Source organism: Argopecten irradians, chromosome 9, assembly GCF_041381155.1.
Source record: "Argopecten irradians isolate NY chromosome 9, Ai_NY, whole genome shotgun sequence".
Classification (NCBI taxonomy): Eukaryota; Metazoa; Mollusca; class Bivalvia; order Pectinida; family Pectinidae; genus Argopecten; species Argopecten irradians.
Window position 1 is genome coordinate 16,517,223 of NC_091142.1, and position 21,963 is coordinate 16,539,185.

Here is a 21,963-nt window from a genome sequence, read left to right on the forward strand (position 1 = left end):
ATAATCACAAACAAAGGATCATAATAACAAACACATTATCATAATAACAAACAAAGGATCATAATAACAAACAAAGGATCATAATAACAAACACATTATCATAATAACAAACACATTATCATAATAACAAACAAATTATCATAATCACAAACACATTATCATAATAACAAACACATTATCATAATAACAAACACATTATCATAATAACAAACACATTATCATAATAACAAACACATTATCATAATAACAAACACATTATCATAATAACAAACACATTATCATAATAACAAACACATTATCATAATAACAAACACATTATCATAATAACAAACACATTATCATAATAACAAACAAAGGATCATAATAACAAACAAAGGATCATAATAACAAACACATTATCATAATAACAAACATATTATCATAATCACAAACATATTATCATAATCACAAACACATTATCATAGTAACAAACACATTATCATAATAACAAATACATTATCATAATAACAAACACATTATCATAATAACAAAACACATTATCATAATAACAAACACATTATCATAATAACAAACAAAGGATAATAATAACAAACACATTATCATAATAACAAACACATTATCATAATAACAAACAAAGGATAATAATAACAAACACATTATCATAATAACAAACACATTATCATAATAACAAACAAAGGATCATAATAACAAACACATTATCATAATCACAAACAAAGGATAATAATAACAAACACATTATCATAATAACAAACATATTATCATAATCACAAACACATTATCATAGTAACAAACACATTATCATAATAACAAACACATTATCATAATAACAAACATATTATCATCATAATAACAAACACATTATCATAATAACAAACACATTATCATAATAACAAACACATTATCATAATAACAAACACATTATCATAATAACAAACAAAGGATCATAATAACAAACACATTATCATAATAACAAACACATTATCATAATAACAAACAAATTATCATAATAACAAACACATTATCATAATAACAAACAAAGGATCATAATAACAAACACATTATCATAATAACAAACACATTATCATAATAACAAACACATTATCATAATAACAAACACATTATCATAATAACAAACACATTATCATAATAACAAACACATTATCATAATAACAAACACATTATCATAATAACAAACAAAGGATCACAACGATTAACAAATTATCATAATGATAAGTTAATAGCGATGGCGATCTAGTCACATGATCACCATGAAATAAATGATTAGTATGATTACACTTATACGAAATAAATAATATCATTGTTACTGACGGTCGCATTGAATATCCTATCGAAAAAAATATACAAATATTTTATATTTAGTAATATCTATTACATATATCGTAAGGAAAAGTCATTTTTTATTGATTCAATATCAAGCATTTTAGTTATACAAACTATTGCTGCTCTTTTTATGTAAACAAGTTCCTTTCTTGAAACTATTTCTTAATAAATGATGAAAAATATTTTCCTGTTTAATTATCTATAAGCATCATCTTGTCAGGAATTTCTGTTTGCGTCAGTAGTACATGCCAGAAGTCTTTCAATTATCCTTTCTGCCCTGGTCTTGACCACAGGCTGGGTTGCTTGTAGAACTGGATTGACCGTCTCATGCTCTCGCCATGTGAAAACAAAGGTTTGTAATTCAACATCTTGGCAGCCTTCTTATACACCGAATTAACGTGCATGTTGATAAACCTAGAGGACGCAGGTGTGAAATTGGAATTAATCGTAAATACAGGGGAGATGATCCAAGCTAAACAAATCATGAGCACTGCGGCCAAGTACGTCATCCACTTTGGTAAAATGAAGGGCGCAATTTTGAAACCACAACTTCTCAGGAATGGGTCAACTATCTGAAACATGTTCCCCATGGGAGTATCGTCACACATGAAGAATGTTTCTCCACCAAGGTCTGAGTTCTCCTTCATGGCCTTGACCGCACACACAAATCCCCACGCCACATTTCCTGCGTATGCCGCCTGCGTGTTTCCATGGGCGAAAGGGATCATGAAACCGCCGACCGATTTAGCCCAGCTCAAGATGTTCGGAACCCAGTGGACATCGAGTTCCCCGTACATCGTCACAGGCCTAATTGATACCGTCTGCATTCTACCACCTGGTAAATATTCAATGTGTAGTACCTGATGTTAAAATACGCTGCAACTCATCACATAAAAGTGTTTAAGGTTCTTTTTAAAAAATTTGTGTGAGCGTTTTTTTGTTGTTGTTAAAAAATTTGTGTGAGCGTTTTTTTGTTGTTGTTTTTTTTTCCAATCCATATTTTACGGCATCAAAGAGGGTAAAACTGTAAACTAATCTTCGTGGCTGGCGACTAAGTGTGCTTCTTTAAAATGAACATGTGTTACTTTCATGTGGATTTCATTTTACGATTAACAAACATTTATTTCTACTGGACCTGTATTACTTTTACCGTGAACTAGGAGAAATTTGACAATACTGGAAAGAAAATTCGTGTGACCTCTACTGCAACGTTTAAAATTAGGAACAACTAATTATAAAATGCTTACCATCTGGAAGGTTGGCACCATCATGGCTCTCCACGATCTGCTCGGCTTTGTGTTTAGTTACACCATACCCTCCAAACAGGAACTTCTTCGGTATGTCGCAGGTCTCATCTGAGTCTACGAGATCCTCGTAACCCATGGCAACATTTTGTGAGCTACAGTACACAAAACTACGGACATTCTGGCTGACGCTAACTTGAAGAAGTCTTTCTGTACCTACAAGCAATAGAATTCAACAATTAAGGGTACTATTTCTAAACTTAGAAACTATGGCATTAACCATTTAAATATATCGGATAAAATGTTTCAATGTTTTTCACATATAATCTTATCTGTTCTCAAATACTGAATCTCTGATGAAATCGCATTTGGACATTACACTATGAGCCTATGTCGCTACATCTCTTATGTTGCATATACTGGATAAATATGATGAATAATCTTCCCTAGCAAATTAGGTTATAGTATCTGTTTATGCATAGAACTCTAACAAAAAAAGTGTCGGTCGAATAGTTTGCAGTTGTCAGTATAATGAAACAGACTGTGTTGTTTAGTGTCTTTGACAGTACGCTTCAAAGAGAAAAAACTATATAATGGCAAAAGTTCTAATCTGGTTCTGAAATGATTCATTTATTTTGATGCTAGTCATTATCAACTCATTAAATAGTTAAATGAATCTACATATATCGACAACATATATTAATGTATATTTGTTAATGTTTGCGAGAGTTTCATTTCGTTAAGTTCGAGGATTCAGCCAAAGTCGCAAAATTTCAAAAGCATGATGGTTATACATATCAAAGCCTATCTTGTGAATAACGATTTCAAAGCTTATACATTTTCATTCACGAAAATAAGTCCCCGCGAAAAAGTTCCAAACAATAAACCACGAAAATTTATAACCGCGAACTTGAACAAATATACAGTATGGCATGATAAAACAGAAAACAATACCTGTTACATTAACTTTGTACATGGTGGCTTCGTCAGGAAACATGCGAATATCTACAATACTGGCCACATGTATTACACAGTCCACTCCATGAGTAGCTCGCTCTATCAACTCCTCGTCCGTGATGTCACCCACAAACGCTTCTAATGGTTTCTTTCCTCTATAACCTGAAAGGAAAGGAGAAAGGCATATAGAAGGGAGAGGTGACCATTTACATTACTAAAGGAGAAATACATTTGGGAGATGAAATTGTACAAACATAATTTGGTAGAAGGAACCTAAAAATGACATATAGGGATTGGATTTCGTTTTTATGTTAACCATGCTTGTATGGAGCAATTCCTCTAAGAATATATTCTATGTGGCGCGTTAGCGCCCCATATTGAATATATTCTTAGAGGAATTGCTCCATACAAGCATGGTTAACATAAAAACGAAATCCAATCCCTATATTTACACTCACAAGACTTTTCTTTTATATTTTATGCAATAAAGTCGTCATTTGAAAGTGACGTAATTATTCAATAAAAGTCGGTCAAAAGTGGGAGGAGCTTACTCAATTGAACAGCGATTGATGACTCTTCACGTAGGATAGAATTATTCATCCGCGACGAAAAAAAGTTCAATATTTTAATGTAAAATAAACATGACAAACAGAGTAAATTTCAGTGATAATTTTATTTAATCATATCAGAACTTTAAATAGGTATTCAATTTTGCTAAAAGTTAATATATAGCGTAATAACATAAAGTATTTGTACTCGGCCACATGTGTGAACTCGGTGACCGCTATTGTGAAGCGAGGCGAGGCTGACGCACGCTTACACACTGGAGTTTTCCGAAGTTGGCAAAACACCGATGTTCAAGTAGCTAAATTTGTTTGAGATTGTCGTCTGACTTGATGATATTACATCCTTCGGAGCCATGTGATTATATAATCTACGCTTAGATCCATCGCCATCTATAGATGAAACAACTTCACTTGTGTTCGATGGATACAATGTATTTGTGGTGACGTGTGACTGTCAACACGTGGATTACAAGCGGTGCATGTTTTATAATACACATGATTAATTTCTCAAAGAACAAAGACAAGAGAATATGTTTATAACTGACCTAGCTCTGTCAGTGGGTCTGACGCCCGTCAACCCAAAAGACTCGATCGTAGGACACAGACAGAGAGGTAATGTTTACATTTGACATCCATCATTTTTAACAAAAATGAAAGCGCTGCACGTCGCCCCGGTCGGGATATTTTTCCCGTTTCTTTATACAATTGTTAATTTTAGAAATGTTTGTATCATATATATATATATAAAATATATGTACATGTATTGTTTACATTTCCCCTAATTCTATGAAAAACAGCAATACACACGTAATGTTACGTCAAAATGTAAACAAAGCCATGTGTTTCTTTAAAAAAGTAGCCCCTTTATGTTGCATAGAATATTTTCATACGCAAGTTCAAAGTTCAATGTTACCATGCAGTTATGGTAAACAAAATCGGCTTGTACTTACGTATAGTGATCAAGCCTAGCAAGTGTAAATATAGAAGAATGAAAGCATGTTGTTCTCGGTTTATTTTTCATGTAATATTATCAATTTATTGACTTTTGTGCTGGTGATATGAACTAGAAAAAGAGATATTTCCCTATGCTCTTAAATTACATACGTGGAGAAGAAACCATAATATATATTTCGTTGATAACTTATAATTAAAGTAGAAACCAACGAACGAGCTTCGATAATCATAATCAATAACTGAAATGTCAATACCTATTAATTACACATAAAGAGATGTTTTCAGTATATACCTTGGCAGTATAATACAATTCCATGTGGGTCTGTTACAGTAGTATGCGTGCACTTTGATGCTTATTCGTCAAGTTGGTACGTGTAAACGCGGTTTTGCATACGCTATGTGATAAAACGAATGACAATATTTGCTATATATATATATCAACCAGGTAACTCACTTGAAAATAAGATAATGATTATCCAACCAACCGTACTCATGTTTTCATTGACGCTTTGAAACGAAAGGAATAAAAAATCTTACTGAGCTGATTGGAAAATTTTTTGAGATCCAGAACTTTGATGTGAGTAACAAAGTCTGCCTTTTCCTGGAGAAGTCGCACAATATGTTGTCCCAGGCAACCATTCCCACCGGTCACAAGCACGGTATACTTATCCATACTCTATCTGAAAGGAAGTAGAATAGAAACAAAATGTTTACAATATGCTGTGTTAGAACCTTCATTAGCATTATGACAAATGAAGTGACATATATATTGTACACCATACCTACGGATGCAGTAGTGGTTTATCACATGCAATACTCTCATGTCGGCTGAGGCTGTATTATTAGGCTACATATGCGTCAACAATTACTGTTTTCTCATTAAAACTTGGTGCTTAGTTCTTGAGTTTACTGTAAAGGAGATAAACAGCAGCATTTGTTGTTCAAATATCACGCAATTTCCACGTAACTTTATTATTGCTGTAGCATTTGTAATGTCATGTGTACCAATACCCGGGAACTCACGCGGTCGATAATGTGTGCACTTACCTGCTCACAGAATTCTACACAAAAACCAAACAGCTTATTCTAGTGTGGCACGAATGCCCTAACAACCACAGTTTTCCAATAAAAGGCGAAGCATTTAATACTTAAACCTCTCTTGATCAGAAAACCAACAGGTCGTGAACGCGTGTGATGAATGAACTGGCGTCCTAGAAATCAAGTGGTATCTACCGATATATTTTCCATTATTGTAGTTAACGCCAATTATCAGTGTTACATATCGACAATAGTTATATCACATATTATAACAATTAATGATATCAGAATAAGTGTATTTGGTGTTATATTTGTCAAGCCAAGGATTATATTTTCGCGTAATTCACCATTGTTAGGTGTAAAGCGTCTGATTTCATTTACAGTACCGCATCACAATATTCATCCGCTGTCCACGTGTTGTTGTTCACAAAAACATGACATTAGTCTATAAGCAGGTGAGAAATACAATGAGAACAATCTGCGTTACCAAAAGTGAAATCGAACACACACAAACCATGAAAAAACGCCCGATTCACGCTAAAATTCTTCTGAAAGTATGACATAATGGGTAACGGTCACATTTTACTCCCCAGAACAGTTTAAACTTTAAATGATTTAATTTCACATTCACAAATATGTCCCGTTTACTGATACATTGTTTTGAATGGCTGCTATTAGAGAAATATAGACGGCGTTCCATTGAAAAATATTTAAGTGATATCGGTCACATTTACAACTTTGAGGTAAAATTTACATCCAACATTAATGAAAAACTGAATATTGAGTCATTATCTATAGGCATTCATGCAACTCTAATCGATATATCGCAAATATTTTTTTGCTTAATTTATATCAGCTCTTGAAAGTCGACTCTTTAACACGCTATCAGTAAATGGATGGCAAGTTGTTCGAGTTGCCTTTCGTCCGACGCTCGTCGTCCGGCCGTCTTTTGTTACTGCTACTTCTTAGGAAGTACTGGAGGAATTTGTCGCAAACTTCATTTGCAGGCTCCCCTTTGTCTCCAGGCATGTATCTTATATGTGTGGATCCATTAGGAATAAAGGCGGCAAAAAGTTATCTTGAATTTGTATATAGTCATCTTTCTTATTTCTAAAAGTCTGGCTTACTGCTATGGTTTAAAAGTCATAAGTAGATTTTCCCTACATAGGACTAAATTGTACATGTTGCTTCAGACTTGCTTTCACTAGGCTGACCTCACAGGCTACACGGTCTAAGTGAATATAACTATCTATATTTGACAAATCATACTGTCTTTGACGCACGATATGCTTACAAGATGAAATGTTTTATGCCAAGATTTCAGCAAATCTTTATCTTGGAGCGCTTTTTTTCGTGATTTTTGTGTTTCCGATATCCCTTCTGGTGACGTAGGTTGAAATTAAAATAAAGTGTTCTCCCATAATTCACGAAGATGTTATATCGCTGTTAGGGAAACAGCAATTCTGTCTTTTATTGGGGTAGGGAAAACAGCTCACAAGTGCTTGACAATAATCTGACGTCACCAACACATGAGGAGATGTTAACGCTATGAAAATATTTCTATCTAAACAACTGAATTTGTTTTGAAAGTATAAGAGAAAAAGAATCCAACAGTCCCAATATCTCAACTTGAGTGAAACATTTTGTTTGGAAGCCAAAATCTCTAACCGTGTCCACTTAGTTGAGATATCACTGCCCACTTGACAGACTTATGTTAGAATTTATCAGTCATTCTGCCTTTTTTGGGTGATAAAGGAGATCTCAATGTTCGGGGAAGATTGTCAGCAAAGTCTTGTTTTTCAGAAATCAACCGTCTTCTCTTTGGGCTGAAAATCCCTTATCTCACCGCAAACAAAAAATGGTGAAAAATTATATCATTCTGTCTTCGGGGTAACAAAATTTTGGAAAACAATTTTGTAATCATTAAGAATCCTTCATATTCGCATATAGAAGAGTCTTATCTTATGTATTCCGCTATCTATCTTTGATTGCAATTATATGCTTCCTGTTAGGGCTATGCATGGCAGCTGTTGTACACAGTTCCACATTAACACATATTGGAAATAAACATCTGCAAGATTGTATTGTGTTCACACTTACTTCTGCCATTGATATTAATCAATACAGTGGATGACATTGACATTGTAGCAAACTACGTCAGTGTATGAGAGAATAAATGATCTTAAATTCATTTGTGTATTAACTTGAATAGATTTTTAATGTAATAGATATATAACACAAAGGCGTACTCTAAATAAATGGCGAAGCGGTTTATGATGAAAACACAATCAGATTTTTGTGTTATAGCACCATAAAATAAAAACAATATATTCAGGTTTATCCTTATAATTCAATTTAATGAAGAAAATATCTTCAAAATTACAAACTAATTTTGGGACTCTTTCTTCTATGAAACCATTGCGCCTTTATCTCAGTCAGGCAGAAGCGATGTTACAAACAGCGACGCCATTTTTTCTCTGGCTGATAAAGTAAAGTTTAAAGCCAATGAAAATGCTCGTGACAAACAAACCAAATCATATGTGGATATAATGGATAGGATAATTCTACCCTTTAAGCCTTGGGGTTTACTACATTTTGTGATCCTCGTGTAGAATATACCCCAATCATTCATTATATAATTTTAGGCAAAGCCTTTCTGAGAGCGTAGCAATTAATTCATTCTTTTATTTGTCTTTTAAACTGTTAACTAAATAGAAATATGCCGGGGAAATAAAGGATTTCTAACGGCGAAAGACTAATCTACCCTGCCCCATCAGTCTTATAAATCGATGTTGACATTTTGTTTTACTGCTTATTGTGTGCGCTGTTTAACTCTACTGCTAAAACCATTTATATATTCATTAATTATTAGAATCATAGCTTTGCTGAATTACTGGCATTGAGGTTATAACAAGAAAACCAATATTGAACACAAGACACTTCTGCTTTCACTTTATGCAAAAAAATGTGACTGCGGCTACAAAATATATCACTACATCATTCTCCGATGCCAGGCGGAAAATTCCGAAGCAACTGCTCACGTACAACGGTTATTAAGTTAAGATTCAGGACTAAATGTAATTGTTAGATTCAGTTAAGAATAATTTGGAAGGTTTATCCTTCACTAATGTTTTCATTGTGAAATTTTAAAGTACAACTTGTTTGTGATCACGCGAGAGTGTAATTTTGTAATCACGCGAGAATGTGACTTTGGATACTGTCTTGCGCAATGCTGGATCTTGTCTTGACTTCCGGTTTCCGTTTACGAGAAAGTTTTCCAACTCTACATATATTGGATGATTAACATAGAATAACGTTACCGAAACACCTCTATCACAAAAGTTCGCTGCGCTCACTATCGCCTTTCTGAGAGCGTAGCAGTTAATTCATTCATAAACTTCGCGATATTCAGTTTCGCGTAATTGAAATTGAATGGAAATACATTTGAATTAAATTGTGCAAGAATGGTGGAAGATATGGCGATAAATTTTCGCGAATTGACATAGATTGCGAAATTCGCAATAATAAAGTTCACGAGAAAGAAGTTGATTAACAGGAATAAGGAGGTCTTGATAATCCTCAAACTTTTCATATTAATGTTCTAGATGATAAAATACATAGTACAGATTACAGACGTTATCATTTTTGTTGGAACTACTGTAAATAACGACATAGTTTTCACTTGTTAACAATTGTAGAAGCGTTCTTTCCCAAGTATTCTAGGCATTGCTTACCCCTTTAAAAAGTTTTACGATTTAGTTCGAAGTATTATTTCTTCTGTCTATCAAATTGCTAATTAAGCTCAACCATTGATCATAATATTTATTTCTTGTTGACACCATTGGTATAGTTTTATATTAATCTTTTTGTTAAAGTGAAAGTATGAAATAAAGCAATGCACATACAAGAAAATGGAAATAAGAACCTTGAAAATTATATAAAAAAAATCAAGCCAAAACTTACATTGTTATGATGTTTTCTCTCCCAGACAGACAATATTGCGTGAGACTAGGTCACACACCTTTTATACAGACGATAAATGCTATCTTGATTAGGGACAATGTCACGGCCTGTCTGCGATACAGTGTCTGGATGTCGATTATCACTATCACCAGTCGATAATGATATCAGATGCACTGGCTGGACCTTGAAGTGGTGATTACAGCTTGTTGATTTTGATAATAATTACAAGGACTCCGGATGATATGAATCTGTTGATTTTGCTCAAATGATTTTAAAATCCATGTGAGTTATACATAGAGCTTTAAGTAAAACTGGTTTGTCTTGTTTCGTTAAATGTTTTCCATTACTTTGCTCTGTTGTTTTACATCATCATCCATTTTAAAAACATAATACTTCAATTTTGCTTGTTACAAGAATTTACATTCGCTTAAGAAAATATGTCGCTGCCTTTTGTAACGTCGCTTCCGATTGACTGAGACAGTAGCGTATTGAATCCACAGGAAAACGAGTCCCTTAGAAAATTAGGAATTTCGAATATCAGATTGAATTACAGTAAATTGAACTGGATGGATTAATTTGAATAGATATTTTAAGTTTCGAAGTACACTCAAAAATTTGGTTATGTATCTATGACATCAAAAGCCTATGTTAATGCTTAATAATTATAACTAATTAAATTCAGGATACAATAAACGGATTGAAGATCATCTAACGTTACCAACGTCATGAGGGGGAAAGGTATATGCTCATGTCACGGTCACTCTTCGGCCATATCAGAATGATTATATTACTGCATGAACGTTAAAAATAAAATGATTATAATCATTTTGTTATTGTACCTGTATATTGATATACTATAAATTACATCCAGATGCGTTGTGATGTGTGTTAGATATTATATAATAGATAACACTGTCACATCATTGCAGAATTCATTGTTATCAGTGTATGGTTCAGAGCAATAGCACCCGAAAGAGATAATAAATAAACTAGGACACAGAAACATATTGTATATTTAAAACTACAAAACAGAATTAGGACTCCATAAAGTGAAAACTAAACCACAATCTTATCGATCACGTATTTATTTTTAGCACGCCTAAAATATGCATATTTTGCGATATATAACAGCTAAATGTATTTATTTGAATTTCATATGAATATGTTCCAGTGATATTTGTCTTTTCAATTCAGAGTCAAGAATTTGACCTGATATTCACCAGATTTTTATGCAAATTTAAATGAAATTGGTATTACATTCGGGTGATTTTCAGGTGAATCTTAGATATATAGGTTGTCGTCAAATGTACCATGATTTTATTTATTTTCATCGGTGTTAAAGTAAATATGTAATTTCTGTGATGCCGGTTTAAAAACGAAAACGAGTTAGTCATTTGTATTGTGTTTAATTTTGTATTGCATGAATGACATTGCCATGGAAATATACAAGGATGAAAAAACACTGTGATTTATATGAAATTAAATTCTTTACATGAGAATAAGCGTGAACACTGCATGTTTCACGTTCGATTAGGTTATACCTTTTGTTCACATCCATGTGCCATTGTGTGTACTTGAGGATGAATCCCTGTGTACCTTTTTTGAGTACCATGTAAAAAGTACATTCTACCGTATAACCGGTTTTTTTCGAGGGTCAATATTTTCGCGATTTAACCAAAAAAGATTATTTCACCGAATCAAAATTTCGATATTTAGGTTAAAGAGTACGTTATATCACATTTATAATTAAATATTTTTTTCTCAACCATGCCAATCCCTGAAGAAATAATGTTATTTCCATTTGTTATTGTACGATGAGATTGAATAATGCGAATTTTCATATATGTATGTACATACATATAAACAGTGTTAGCACGGCATTTTCTTTCGATTAACCGGGTAATTTCTGCTTCAAAAATATATCAGTATGGGCATTTTGCTAGCTTCCTATGGTTGCAGTGATTACACTAGGGTAATACGCTAATATACTAGTGCATACACAGAAAAACAGAAAGGTTAAATTTACTTGAAAGGAGCAAAGTAGGGCAGTTACATTTTGTACACGCGCATACCTTATTGAAAATTCGGTAAATCCCATAAACCATGAACCAGTAGAAATACTATCCACTTCACGACACAATATATAACGGTTTGAATACACTCAATGCAGATATAGTTGTTTGGAAAACATAAACCTATCGCTAGGTGATACGTATTACAGTCCCTTTGGTACGTTGACAGTGTATATGTAAAACGTCAATAAAGTCAATATTTAGAAGTGTATAAAATAAATCAGAACCTCAACCCTCAAGGCTTCCTAACAATAACCTTTAACACGTACGTAGGTTCATGTCTCGACATTATGTTTTGCTCGAAACAGCCATTAAAATGGTCGACATTTTTAGAATGTGCAATATCGAAACATGCGTAACATATTAGATTTAGTAGCTTGACAGCAATATCATATTGGCATTTTGTAAAATGTAGCAGTAAATGTGAACATCATTCAAACACAATGGCCAAATATGTAGTTATATAAGTGACGTGTCTTTTTATATATGAAATGAAAACCTGTGATAGGCCCATGTCGATTCCAATGGTAACTGTAGAAACAGATTTAGCAAAATAAGAACAATGTCCCTTTATCCTTATTTTAAACATTATCAATGGTTTCTTGCGGGTCTGTTTAAGGTGTTTGCTTCTCGTAGTATATATCGGTACAACCAGTAGTAGAAGTGATACGTCAATAGTAGTCGCAGGGGGACTAGTGGTCATCCTCGATATTCCAGGGGTTTCCGATCACTTAGAGGATCAATGTTTGGCATTCTGAATCCCTAGTCTCTCAACTGTTCTGTATTGGAGTTCAACAATCCTGGGAAAATAATATCAATTTTACATTGATTTCAGGGGAATCTCTCTTTCACTTTTCATTAGTGTACACCTGGGGGAGAATCTCTACCTGAAACCAACCTTGCATGTAACAGAAAAGTCATTTAGGTAGATATGTGGTGTCGACCTCATGAGCGCAATTTGATGTGGAAATTTTGATAATAACAATATTGAAATAGAATTATAAGTTATTTACAATAGATAACAACCAAGTCTTTAAACTATACCACTGTAAAAAACATGTACTTTCGCATTTTTAAAAAAATCTTGTAAAAATCAAAGGCACAAACCATATATCTCTCTCAAAAAAGTGACGATTACATCATGTTAGCGCCATATGATTCTAAATTAAAAAAAAAAAATCTAAAACGCCAAAATGTATGGGACCCCTTGATTGAGATACCCTAACGAAAAAAAAATTTTTTCACGTCGGTTTTAATTTCGCGAACCAGTCAACTTGAATTTCTGGACTTCGACAAAATTCATGTAAGATTCAATGTTAAAGTGCTTGATCTTGAGGTCAATTGCGGTTTACAATTTGCTCCATTTTGACGTCCGACGATTTGTTTCACAGGAACTCGGTGGTAATGACTCCTGCAGTAACACAAACATCTTTTTGAGGCCTAGACTTTGTTTTTCTGTACCTACAAGCTCAAATTTCCTTCCATTTTGCATAAAGAATATTTAATGACTGACAAAGTTTTCTGAGTCACGATACATTGCAAAACAAACTAAAAAAAGCTAAAATAATTCAACATGACAAAGTTTTCTGACAAAACAAACATAAACATAAGAAACATATTGGGATACACAGAAACAGGGATCAGGGCCCGCTTGTTAAAAGGATTATTTAAGAAAGGATTATTTAAGTGCAGATTGGGCCTCAAAAATCGAGGGGAAAAATCCGGAAAAGTCAGCTAATGTACCGAAACCTGTTTGCAGTATTGATAACTTTTGCCAATGAATTATGTAGCTTATATAAATTATATGTGCATTACCTGTTACGTTGACTTTGTACAATTTGGCTTCGTTCTGAAACATCCGGACATCCACAAAGCTGGTCACATGGATTACGCAGTCTACTCCACATGTTGCGCCCTCTATCAGGTCCAAGTCTGTGATGTCACCGACAAAGCATTCTATAGGCTTTCTTTGTTTGTAATCTGAAGATAAAAGGAGATATATCGAAGGTTGATTTTTAATGTCTTATAAAATTAAATCATTTCAGCTGCTATTTATCTAACATATATAACAACGAATCAAACGTAATGTCTCTTTCAATACGTAGTCAGTTGTGAGATACATTGTATCAACATAATTAACGTTGATATATTATGATTACCATAGAGACTGTTCAAAGTGTCTACCGTAGTGAAAAGATGAAGAAATTGTTTTTGTAATTTTGGTTTTCGTCTGTTCCTGATGAAAACACTAAATAATGTAATAGCACATATCAGCCACCCCGGTGTAGCTGCTTTACATCTACAGGGGAAAGACAGGAAATAGACTTACCTAGCTCATTAGGAAATCTTCTGAGATCCAGAACTTTGATGTGAGTAACGAAGTCTGCCTTTTCTTGGAGTAGTCGGACAATGTGTTGTCCCAGGCAACCATTCCCTCCAGTCACCAACACAGTATACTTAGCCATCTTAACAAATGTAGATGCGAATTTTATTATTTTGTTCCATTGGTTTAACGACATAATAACATCAAGGAGCCATTTAAGGTTGACCTTGTTTAAATGATAATATTAAATTGTGTTACCTCACAAAAATACGACGACTAGGGCCTTAAAAGTGAATATGACTAGAAAGGCAGTCGTCTCTTGTATATAACATTTTATTTGTTGTATATAAAAGGGGCGTTATGAGGAGAGATGTTGATATTTTCTGTTCTTGTAACTTTTAATATTCTTGTTTGATTCGATACGAAATAGATAATTCAGTATTTACAAGATTAATTTCAAATACCTCGTATACTAACGAATATAATGAATAATGTATGGAATGAAGATTAAAGGAAAATATCAACGTGTTCGATATTTTTGGATGCAACGAAATACACTTGTATGTGCTGTCATAATGGAAAGTAAATACATTGACTTCAATTATTTTTATTTTATCTTATTTTTTTATTTTATTATCTCTTTTTAATCTATTGCTGGGTTTGAATTAATGAATCTAAGACAGAGATTATCTAACAAAAAATTATACCTTGAGTTACTTCAAACAAACAAAAATATCATCGAAAAATAACAATATATAACTTACATGTATACGATTTGGGTGAATATAAAAGAAAATAAATAAGTATTTGAAAGGCATGGGAATCGAGTTCAAATACATGTATTAGCTTGAAAATCCTAATATGTACCTTTATAATATATATATATTTATTGTCTTTATTCATCAAAGTCATAATATATTCATATTGGAATGATCTCACTTTGCAGGAATTAAGATGGCTTTGTTTTGTGTGTTACTGTTAATTTTTGTTACTTGTTCTGTACGAGAAAACTTAAAAGGTAACACCTTATGTATAATCTCTTTGACAAAATTTTAATGTGCTTTTGTGAATTAAATTGTTCAAAACATAATATAAGTATCTTATAGCAAATAGAACGATTTCAATTCATCTCCTGTAGCTATATTGATATTAATTACTTTGACACTTTAGCAAATAAACCGGGTACGCCTTAATCTTATCTATGAATTTCAATCGGATATTTTTTAAGACTAAACAAAAAATCTACTAACAGTTGTTTACCTACCTACCTGTTACGTATACGGTATTACTCTCGGCTGTTGCTAGAATAAATTGAAATGATATTTCAACAGAAAACAGCTATTGATTTGCAATATGTATTACCATAACAATCCCCACCTATGGACGCATTATCTAAATTTGCTGTAGGCAAGTTCTTTATTATGAATAAAGTGTCAACGAATAGTCAAACTAAAAGCTGCTGACTAAATTGACCGAAGGAATAACCATCGATGGAATCTGTTACCAACAATACATTCAATTAACACCGCTTCAGCTTTTCTACGAACTACGCAGGTGACTTAGTAAACATGCAAATGTGAAGACAGGTTTTAAGCATATAAGGAAATTTCTTTCATACCTACACGTGTAATAAAAGCTGGTCCAGGGCAGTGCACTTATGTCGCCTGAAGCTGTATTACATGGCTATCCATGCAATAAAGCCTCGTGACGTCACGGCGTCACCAAAATATCTATTTCCTCGGTAAAATTTTAACATTTGTTTCACAAATATGACTAGTTTTACTATAAAAGATGCAAACAAAGGAATTTGTGTTGAAAATATCACGTATTTTTTCATGTATGGAAAACTGACTTCCAATCGTGGATTTCTTCGAATTCATTTCAAAATGGCTGGATATTATATTTGTAAAATTGCAGTAAAAGTTCGAGGTATGAAAGAAAAATACTCGTTCATAAGTAGATATGAAGATATGAAGATATCTTATAGATATGAGATATGAAGATTATACCCTCGGAATCACAAAATGTTGCAAAACCCTCGGCAACCTCCGGTTTTACTTCATTTTGTGACCCTCGGGTAGAATATCCTATCCGTCATATCCACATATGAAAGAGTCTTATAGTATATCACTAATCAGTGCATTACTAATTGTACTATTAGATATAAAAAGGTTGTGAATAGTGGGACATGATATGTAGTTGTAAAGTGAAGGTCATAATTATTTATCTTTACTCTATTTTGTTGTTAAGATTTTAGCAAAATTATTCAAAGAGATCTATCTTTTATTTGACCAGTATGTTTTTTTGTATAATTTCAAAGGAAACATATTTACATAAGTTGTACACTTTTTCAACCTTGCAATGTCAATTGTTTGTAATGGTCTGTTTTGATAAAATAAAATTCATATTAAAAGTGTTGGGTTAGCAACAAAGTGAGCTGTGTTCATATTTGTCGGTTAAGAGTGGGGAAAATGTTCGTGTGTCGCATTTCATCCCGTTTTACAATCCAATGATTCGATACTAACCAATAAGGCTTATACTTTAACGTATACATTCACGAGTCTAACACTACTTTTAACATTTTCTTCAACAGAGTCAAGAAATGAAGATGTGTGTGTTGAATAGCTTATAATTATGTAGTAAACATTATCGTGTGTGAGTGTGTGTACATGTATTTGTGTGTGTGGATAGCTAACCCAGTCTATCAAAAGGAAGAACGTCTTGCCAAGTCGAGAGGAAGAAGAAAATTCACATGGGAACGTTTCAAAAGAGGAAATGGGTGTTTGGGTAGTCGGGTCGATAGGTTTTGGTCTGAAGTTCGCATTAAAATCCGTTAGTTTACAATTTTAGACGTAGTTGGCAAGCGGTAATCACAATGTCGATTCGCCAGATAGCATGGAATGGTTCAGCATATTACCTACACTGGATGTATTTTTATACCTGTAACATTGTTTTTTTAGACGCCGTTAGTTACATTTAGCTGGCTCATCTTTTTCTTGCATCTAGTCGTTGTCCAATTGTACCACATAAAACCAGGACATCAGTAGAATGGTTCCTTTTGTAAAAGGATATCACTCTCGCTGTTGCTGAAGAAAATAAATTGAAATTATTCATCAACATAAAACGACTATCATTTTGCAAAATGAACAAGAGCAATAGCCGATGTCTTAACCTGTTTAACAGAATAGCATTATTAATGTGTCGGTACCCGTTTAGTTTATTAACCTGTCGTATATATTAACATTATTATGATAACAATCATCGCCATTACCTTCCTGTGGACGTATTATCTAAATCTCCTTTAGGCAAGTTCTTCATTATGAATAAAGTATCAACGAATAGTCAAACGAAAAGCTGGTGAATAAAATCTGTTATTGATAATACATTTAATTAACAGCGCATATTAAGCTTTTCTACGAACTACGCATGTGACTTTGCAATTATGCACGCGCGAAGACAAGTGTTTAAGCATATAAACAAATTGTATATAACCAAAATCATCTTATCATACGACCAATCAGTACGTTACACTTAATTGTACTATTATACATAAAACACCATAAATAGAAGGACCTGATATGCAGTTCTATAAAGTGAAGGTCATATTGAACTATCTTTACTTTCTTTTGTTTGTCAGATTCAAGCAAAATTATTCAAGATCGTTTTAGTTAAAGGATTTTTATCTGTTACCTAATGAGTATACGGTTTTCATAGTCTCAAAAGAAACAGACTTATATAGATTGAACACTATTTTTCTCTAACCTTAATATGCCAATTGTTTGTAATGAGTTGGTTTTAGTGAAATAAAATTAAGTTTGTTTACAATTTTAGACATCGTTGGCAAGCAGGAATACTGTAACAATGTCGATCTGCCAGACAGCATCGTTTGAAATGGTCCAACATTGTAAACGCATGCTTACTGCATGTATTTCTATACCTGTTACATCTCCCTCGACACCGATGGTTAACTGGTAGCAGCAGATTGAGGCCTATATTTTTCTTACATCTGGTTGTTGTCCGGTTATACAGTGCCCAACTAAATAACTCACTGTTGTGGTGTTTGTAAGAGTCTCGTATGTCTTCGAGGGCAAAGACTTCGAAAAAGAGGGGAGGAGTGTAGCGGTTTGGACTGATTCGATCATCGGTGACCAGGTACATCAGCGGTAGAGCATTCGGTAAGTGTTAGAAGGTCCCGGGTTCGAATCCCGGCCTGGCCGCTACATTTTCTCCTCTCCCGTTACAGAATCGACGCCCCGTTAAAATACCTATGGCTGTGGTATTAGAGTATCGTATGTCTTCCAGAGCGAGGACTTTGAAAAAGGAGGGAGGAATGCAGCAGACTGGACAGGACCGATAGTCGGTGACCAGGACGCTCAGGGGTAGAGCATTCGGCAAATATTCACCAGGGTTGCATACTCCCTCCTCAAGTGAAGAACTCGTCCTCGAGTTTCCAGGGGTTAACAGCAATACCTGTGGGGCATGGCTGAGTATTTTCCGAGTCCCTACATGGGCGCCAATGTAACGGAGTGCAGGATTTACAATAAATTGTAATACCTGCCTCTGCCAGGGATCGGACTCGGGACCTCTGGATTACTAGTCTGACGCTCAACCGATCGAGCTAAAGAGAAGTTCTCTCTAGCCGAGCGATATATTGCAGCTAATTTTCACCAAGGTTATAAACATGTACGTGAACCGGAAATGGATAAGATTTCCAATGATTACCCGGGGCGAGGAAATTATTCTTCTGCAGCAAACAACACAACATCAAGGTTGTTTATATTTAGTTTTCAATATCAAAATATCAAATATAACAAATCTATCCGACTTTCGATTCCTGTCCGATATTTGGTGCTTCATGGGGAATCCCCTCTGTTATGTCTTAAGGGCTATTGGACTTGACTATATCAGTTATATACGGGTATATGCAGAATATCTGAAAGAAGACTTTTAACTGAAGAATTCCAATGATTAGCACACCATATGTCGAAAATCGAGTAAAGAACACAATGGTGTTGTCAAAAAATAAATATATATTCCAATTTAATTTTAAACTTAATCAAAATCAAATTCCAGAAGTGTACGAAATTCTATTACACTTCTATATGTTATGGTCTAAATTATAACAATAATTATCTTATCATCTCCAATCTATCTTTTTTATGATAATAAACATCCAGTGTTTTACTCAAGGGTTTGGAATCCGGGATCAGCAGGCATGTATGTTTTTTCTGTTGATTGGGCTGGTAAAAATGGTTGATTTGTACCACCAGTTTATTTGATCTTTACATGAAATTATGTATGGCGTTTTTTGGGCGTTAATTGTTCCAGTTTGGAAGTCCATGAGGTTTCGGCCTATTTTGTGTCCAAATGGAGATGGTTTTATACCTGCTGTTAAAGATGCTCGATTTCTATCACAGGCAGAATATGTTTGTCTGCATGGAAGGGGAAGTAATTCTGTATTGAGTGAAAGAAAGCTGCCATTTAGATTGTTAGCTTTGTACATGGACTTTCGTGAAAATGCTTTATATTATCAAATTTCTGAAAATTGCGTTGTTTGACAACGTTGGAAAATATTATGTCTGTATGACAGATGTTATGTTAGTGTTTTATCACTAGTGGGTTTGAGTTTGTATAACTCATGTATGTTAGCATGTGTGCTAAGTTGGTCTGTATGACCAGGTTGCTAGGTATATCCTAGAACGAATATACGTACCCGGCCTACTATACCTTTCGGCCGGGTACGAATTGGTCCCTATGTGTCGTAGTGGAGCACTGCCTCCGAAAATCACTCGGGCATAGTTTTCTATACTTTTTTGTAGGTTTCTAATTATTTTATGCGTATACATGCATTTACAAATTATTTTTGTCCAAAACAAACATAACTACCATTCTTAATATCTACCGTACCGCTCACAAGACGTCAAATTCACAATTTGTGGACTTGTCGTATAAATTCCTTTCAGAAAGACCTTCATATGTATTATGTAAAACAATAATGCCTCGATGAGAATTTTTTAATTTATGTGGTTCAGTTTTATTGCCTAGTAGGTAAGCGATATCAAACAAGTACGATAAAAATGCAAACAAACGTTTTATAATGGTTTGCATAATCATTACTTTGCTCCATTAGCAGTAATAGACACCAATTGTAGCTCTAAAGACGACACCATTTTCTGTCAAAAAGTCTTTTGAGCTACATTATTGCAGCTAGGTATATCCTAGTTTTGAGATAATGCATTGTTGCATAATGGAGTAAGAATTGATTGATTGACTAATTAAGTTTATGATTTAATATGAGTATTTTGAAAGTCTTTTTTTTTAGTGAATTACTTTTGAAACTTTTGATACTTATGTGTATTTTTTCTATAAATTTATTTTTGCAGAAAAATAAAAAAAAGAAATTTTAGACTTGCCACAAAGCTTGAGATGTCTGGCGGAAGGATTACCAGCACAGTTGTTAAATGCAAAAGCAGATAAAACTGTTTAGAAATATTATTATGGTTTTCAAAAGCGGATAAATTGGGCTAGCGCTAATAATGTAGCGGTGTTTCCTGTTAAACCGTTACATCTTTGCTTATTTTGTAAATTTTTGACATCAAATGGAACAAGTCAACGTGTGTTAACGGAAATTTATTATAGTGTCAGATTTGTACATTTATCAGTGGGTGAGAGTTCCCCTACTGATCATTGTCTTGTTCAAAATGTTTTTGAAGGTGCTTAAAGAAAAATGGCTAGACCTATTATTAAAAAGGATGTTATAACTGTTGAAATTTTAGAGAAATTATTTGATAAATATTATGATCCTTCTGATTTACTGGTGCAGAGAATTATTACAATTTCTTTATTGTGTTATTCAGGCTTTTTTAAGGAGTGCAGAGGTCCTATGTCTCATGAGATGTGATGTAAAGCTTTCCTCCATCCACATGGAAACTTTCATAGAAAAATGTAAAACCGACATATACCGCGATGGAGCTTGGGTTGTCATCGCCAGGACAGGGACAAGACTGTGTCCAGTTAGTAATATGGAGCTCTATTTCAAGTTGGCTAATCTGCACGAGGACAAAGTTGAATTTATTTTCCAGAATGTGACAAAGCATCAGGGCCCGGCACCATAAAACTTTCTCAGACAAATTTTTTACTCAAGTATATAGAAAATCATATACTTGAGTAAAAAAATCTGTCTGAGAATATTTTTATGGTGCCGGGCCCAGGACAGGTATGTGTTGAGGAAAAATAATAAACCAATGCTTTAGAATAGGCTACGTGAACCATTTATTTAATTTTATCAGCCTACTGTTCCGGATATATCGAGGTTGGGTTTACATAGTTTTAGAGCCGGTGGTGCTACAGCTACAGCCAGTAATGGAGTTCCAGACAGATTAATTAAAAGACATGGTCGATGGCGTTCTGAAACGGCTAAAGATAGATATGTGAAAGACAGTCTACCAGAGAGATTAACAGTGTCCAAGAATTTGATTTTATAA

The 21,963-nt window shown here is 33.8% G+C and overlaps 3 protein-coding genes across 3 annotated transcripts; 1 reads left to right on the forward strand and 2 right to left on the reverse strand.

The window, feature by feature from the left end:
- Nucleotides 1-1,224: 1,224 nt before the first annotated feature.
- LOC138331633 (3 beta-hydroxysteroid dehydrogenase/Delta 5-->4-isomerase type 2-like) lies at nt 1,225-10,149 on the reverse strand. The gene is made up of 5 exons (XM_069279353.1): nt 10,085-10,149; nt 5,621-5,763; nt 3,561-3,725; nt 2,610-2,822; nt 1,225-2,197 (listed from the first exon to the last, which is right to left on the reverse strand). Exons 2-5 carry the CDS (start codon nt 5,754-5,756, stop codon nt 1,626-1,628), a joined length of 1,086 nt encoding a protein of 361 aa, XP_069135454.1. The 5' UTR covers nt 5,757-5,763; nt 10,085-10,149; the 3' UTR covers nt 1,225-1,625.
- Nucleotides 10,150-12,918: 2,769 nt separating this feature from the next.
- Nucleotides 12,919-14,621, reverse strand: LOC138330563 (3 beta-hydroxysteroid dehydrogenase/Delta 5-->4-isomerase-like). The gene is made up of 3 exons (XM_069278127.1): nt 14,486-14,621; nt 13,972-14,136; nt 12,919-12,956 (listed from the first exon to the last, which is right to left on the reverse strand). Exons 1-3 carry the CDS (start codon nt 14,619-14,621, stop codon nt 12,919-12,921), a joined length of 339 nt encoding a protein of 112 aa, XP_069134228.1.
- A 6,546-nt stretch (nt 14,622-21,167) lies between these two features.
- LOC138330848 (uncharacterized) lies at nt 21,168-21,963 on the forward strand. Its single transcript, XM_069278352.1, is given in 2 exon segments — nt 21,168-21,572; nt 21,684-21,963. Coding segments are annotated over 2 exon segments (576 nt in total). The 5' UTR covers nt 21,168-21,276.

Bases quoted from the DNA above. Each gene is read 5' to 3' on its own strand.
- LOC138330563 (XM_069278127.1), bottom strand. From the start codon at position 14,621: ATGGCTAAGTATACTGTGTTGGTGACTGGAGGGAATGGTTGCCTGGGA. The intron at 14,137-14,485 runs GTAAGTCTATTT...TTTTATCTTCAG, and splicing joins AAGATTTCCTAATGAGCTAG to ATTACAAACAAAGAAAGCCT. The intron at 12,957-13,971 runs GTAATGCACATA...TTATTTTCCCAG, and splicing joins GTACAAAGTCAACGTAACAG to GATTGTTGAACTCCAATACA.
- LOC138331633 (XM_069279353.1), bottom strand. From the start codon at position 5,756: ATGGATAAGTATACCGTGCTTGTGACCGGTGGGAATGGTTGCCTGGGA. The intron at 2,823-3,560 runs GTATTGTTTTCT...TATTGCTTGTAG, and splicing joins GTACAAAGTTAATGTAACAG to GTACAGAAAGACTTCTTCAA. The intron at 2,198-2,609 runs GTAAGCATTTTA...AATATTTACCAG, and splicing joins TGGTGCCAACCTTCCAGATG to GTGGTAGAATGCAGACGGTA.